Source organism: Mya arenaria, chromosome 2 (genome assembly GCF_026914265.1).
Source record: "Mya arenaria isolate MELC-2E11 chromosome 2, ASM2691426v1".
NCBI classification, from domain to species: Eukaryota; Metazoa; Mollusca; class Bivalvia; order Myida; family Myidae; genus Mya; species Mya arenaria.
In genome coordinates, this window is record NC_069123.1 from 59,270,045 (window position 1) to 59,274,982 (window position 4,938).

A 4,938-nucleotide genomic window follows, 5' to 3' on the forward strand; every position below is an offset into this window, starting at 1 on the left:
AGGACATTACTGCTACAAGAAGAATTCTTGTTCAAAATATGTTAATTTCTTTATTTATGTACAAAAATACATATTAAGTCATAAGTATTTACAATAAAATGCTATTATCACATTATGACATATCGTTAGTTATGTTTACCGTACTTATATAACCGCATATCTGTATATAAATAATTTGTTATATAAAACGATCCCTACCATGTTACAATCATAACTGTTTCACATAATACTGTAATGTCGACAAGTAACATGCATCATATACAGAGTAACACTTATAGCTGTTTGCAGCGTAACGTTGCAATGGGTTTGATATATGTGACACCATGCCGCGTTTGACAGTTAATACGAAACGAATAATAACTAACGTACTAATAAATAATGTTTTGTCAGCACAGTACAAGTGTGTCCCAGTTACACACTCCGATCCTCTCGTCAAACAGCGTTCCCTGTGGGCAGAGGCAGGCGTGGAGTGTGCTCCAGTCACAGACATAAAAAGACTTGCAGTTACTCGGGTTCCGAAAGCGACCGGACTGCGTCAAACAAATGTCTGAAAAATGGTGCATATACATACATAGTTAAATTGTTCTTTAAGCAGTATCACCGAAATGTTCGCGCGCTCATTTTTGTTATGTTAGAACAAATATTAAGCCAAATTGCGATACATGTAGTATTACCCAATAAAAATGCCATTGATAACCATTATAGCATGTCAATCTTTTTCAACATCAACAAGACAACAAAATTATATACTTATCATATTTCAAATTTAAGTATTCATAAAGGGACTAGACACCTGATGGTCCTAAAATCGGCACATACAGTATTTCCTCAGAGCAAGTCTGTAATTCTCAATTTTAGTTAGTATGCTGCCGATAATACATCATTTTACATGATTGAAGGGATATTTTGTCGCTGTCATAGCTGAGATTTAATAACCCCTTTAAAAATAACGCATAATGGTTTCCAAGGTTATAGTGTGAATATTAAGTACGAGAAAGTCACGTGATTATTTCAATTAAATATACGGACGTTATTTTTAAATTTACTGGAAATAACGTGGTAGACAGACCCAGTTTTTTTATTTGGAAAAACATGCAAAGACTACTTTCTATCTTGCAATGTTATCATCTGATGTCTAGTCCTTTAATATGTCAGTTGTATGTGAAATGCTCTCTATAAGAGCTACCTGCAAAATCTGTTATTTTCGTGCAGCCGTGCACGCCCCCTGTCTGAGGGGTGGTGGGGACAAGTGTGGTAGGAGGCGGAGGGGTTGTCGTTCTTACCGGAAGTTGATTGTTCACAATCCTCCACCATAACGATATCTGGTCCGAACTGAGTGTCAACCCCGACGGCTTAAAAAGCAAGGTTAAAAGTTTACCCAATATCTTGGTTTAAACAACGAATAGCTTTGTATCCGTCTATTGCTGGTGAGCTATCCTGCATAATCCGTGTACAAGGATAAGTATGTATGTTTCAGGAATGTAGCTGTGTATCTGCCTGCTTCTGGTGAGCTATCCTGTATAATCCGTGTACAAGGATAAGTATGTATGTTTCAGGAATGTAGCTGTGTATCTGCCTTCTTCTGGTAAGCTATTCTGTATAAGCTGTGTACGAGGGTCGTGAAATTTCAAGGCTGACCAAACCAACATGTGTTTAAAGTAAGAATAAAACATAAACAGACCAAGGAAAGTAACATTTATAGGTATACAATGACTTATGGTGTTATCGGTATTGAAATGAAGGGCAAATCAAATAAGTATAAATCAACGCATCTATCAAATTTGTATATCGCCTGTGTTTTCTCTGAAGTGTGATAAAGAGAGGGTTTTAGTATCGGGAGGTAGATCTATTTAAAATACAACTGCAGCTTAATTCATATTCAACTATTTTTTAAAAACTATCATTACCTGCGACGGCTGAGGTATGGAGGCTTTGGAAGTTGGCTTGGTTGAAGGTACTTCCAATGTCGTTGTTGTTGGTATCTGTGTCGTTGTTGTTGTAACTGCAACAGTCATTCGGCTGTGCGTTGTTGTTGGTATCTGTGTCGTTGTTGTTGTGATTGTTGCGTCTGTCGAAAACTTGTGCGTTGTTGTTGGAATCTGTGTCGTTGTTGTTGACTTTAGGGTCGTTGGTGTTGGTTTCATTGTCGTTGTAATTGTAGCATCAGTCGTTCGGCTGTGCGTTGTTGTTGGAATCTGTGTCGTTGTTGTTGTTATTGGTGCGTCTGTCGATCGGCTGTGCGTTGTTGGAATCTGTGTTGTTGTCACTGACTTTAGGTTCGTTGGTGTTGGTCTCATTGTCGTTGTAACTGGTCTCTGAGACGTTGTTTCTGGCGTCTCGGTTGTGGGAAACAAGCTCTTCCACCAGGCTTCAAGATCTTTCTGGTTTGTTAGGTTGAATGTACGAAATTGGTCAAATGTAGGCGAAGGAGGAGGTCCGAAAGACGTTGTGGTATATGGTAGAGGTGATGTAGTCACTGTCGATAGTGACTGCAAAACAGCTGAGTTATAATCCGATGAGCCCCTATTATTATTATTAGTCAATACAATATTGTCATTTGTGGAGGAAGATACTTTATCATAGTTCAATGTTTTTGTTGCCAATACGTTTTGTTGTGGTGTTACAGTTGAAATTGAGTTTGCCTGGACACCAGTTTGGGTACTTGTTAATGCCTTCTGGTCGTTAGCTGTTTTCTCTAAATTGTACAATGCCCGTAACCTTTCCAATAGATCCGATTCCGATGCAGGTGTTGTTGTTATTTGTTGCACATAATTTTTATCAGAGCCCCAGTAATAGGACATAGTTGTAGGGAGTGGGTCCCACCAGGCCGATGGACGCCTAGCCGTTGTAAATAATCCAAGCATGTTTTCAAATGTATATGGCGTCTCAGTAGGTGGATGTATGGCTTTAACTTTGTAACTGGATCCTTGGTTTCGATTAAACTCACTAACTGTTGGTTTCAAAATATCGTTAGAAGGCAAGTTTGTCGGTTTTGTTCCTGTATAAGTTCCTACAATGCCCGCCAAAAATCTTCCCGAGTATTGTGTTATGTTCTTAGGTTCTAGTATATTGCTTCTGTTGTTAAAATCGACACCTTTAAGCAATGTTGGGCGGGATGCATTCTCAATAAATTCATATTCGTTGGTATTTGTTGTTAATACACTGACGTCCGAATGTTCAGTTGTGTTTATGTTAGTTTTGTTCACATCAGTTATAATTATACCTTTAAACGAAGCATTTGCGTACGCCTGCGTACTTTTAACAGATATACTTGATGTGTTCATTGTCAAATTAGCTCTTATTTCACTTTCTAAACCAGTACTTTGGTTTATTACATCAACGTCAATCCCATTATGAACTGAAAATAATGTGCGTATGCCTGCTCTATTATTGGCTGTGGAAACATTAAAATCACTGATGTCAGCCACTGTATTGCTAAGGACTGAAGAAAAATCCTCACTAGTTAGGTCTCCATTTTTAGAAGAGTTTGCCGTTTCTGTTAAAGAAATATTATTCCAATCGAGGTGTTTACTTATTTCTGACACGTTTTTAAACTCATTTGCGTCCAAAAATGAGACACTTTCGGACACATTTGAAAATAAAAACTTCCCTGTACTATTTTGGCTTTCTAAGACATTGTGGTCTGTCATTGCAGAGGTCTTATTTCTAGTATCATAGTTTTTACTTGCGGTTCTTTCTAACCAAGTTGATAATTCCGTTATGTTTTCAGCTGTAAAATTTAGTTTTTCTCCTGGATATACTCCGTCAATGAACGTTTCTTTATTCTGTATGCCGGTACCATTTGAATCTGTAAAAGCATCAGATTTAAGTTTTGTATTATTTTTGCTAAAAACAAAAGTGTTCAACGTCGATTCAGTTGAATTGTCTAGTGTTATAGTTTCCGAGTCATATGTCCCGGTATAATTAAAACTATCCGATATCGAAAGAGAATCATTGAAACCGGTCTGATTTCCATTTTCATTTATTGGCTTTGTTGCAACTGTTTGGTCAATAAAATCAGAAGTTGTGACAACTTCCATTATATCAGTTGTAGTCAATATCATTGCTCTATCAACCATATCATTAGGAAGATTCTCATCAGATACATTACTTATGTTGAATATTCCAGTAGAAGCACGCATCAATGTCGTTGTTTCTGGTAGATTTGTTTGTAGATCACTTGTGATTGGTCTGATGGTAAATGTTTCTTGTGTTGGTGAAACTTGATACACTGGTGCAGCATTAGTTGTTACTGCCGCTGTTGCTGGTATCTCTTTCGGATGTATTGTTCGGGAGTCTTTAGTAGGGGTTTGAGTTCTCAGCTTTTCTAAAAGAAGTTTCCACACTGGAACTTCAGTCGTTGATGTTGTAGTTGTAATTTGTGTAGTAGTTGTCTCTAATGATCTCGAATCTAGTTCGGATTTCAAGATTATCAGAAGCCTATCCAACAGAGACATCGTCGTAGTCGTTGTTGGCTTTGCAGTTGTCAAATAGGGCTGATATTGAAAAGTAGCAGTTGCATTGTATTCAATACGGTCCACATCGTGTCTTGTATTATCTGTCTTGGGTTTGAAACAGTTACGATCAGGAAGCCTGTCAAAGTTAGCTATTTTGTCTTTTCTGAGTTTTGCTTTCACCACATTCATGATAAATGGAACGAATACCGGAGGTTTCCTGTACGACAGTAGGTCTTGGTCCGTTTGATTGCCTAAAAGAAAAGACCAAACAAAATGAAATGGTGTCTGTGATATTGTTCCTAACTTTAGATAAACTGTATTTAAAACTGAATATTAAGCATGTATTTCTTTATAAATTGTAATAATACGTACTGCATCCGAGCTCGTCCGATAGATCATAGCAGGAGACAACGCCATCACAGCGCTCGCAGTCAAATGGGCATAACTCATTCTGACAGCAGTGGTCTTCAAAACAAACATG

The 4,938-nt window shown here is 37.6% G+C and overlaps 1 protein-coding gene across 1 annotated transcript; it reads right to left on the reverse strand.

Annotated features, from left to right (window-relative positions):
• Nucleotides 1-386: 386 nt before the first annotated feature.
• Nucleotides 387-4,646, reverse strand: LOC128216345 (mucin-2-like). The gene is made up of 4 exons (XM_052922907.1): nucleotides 4,077-4,646; nucleotides 1,908-2,381; nucleotides 1,187-1,352; nucleotides 387-547 (listed from the first exon to the last, which is right to left on the reverse strand). Exons 1-4 carry the CDS (start codon nucleotides 4,644-4,646, stop codon nucleotides 387-389), a joined length of 1,371 nt encoding a protein of 456 aa, XP_052778867.1.
• Nucleotides 4,647-4,938: the final 292 nt, after the last annotated feature.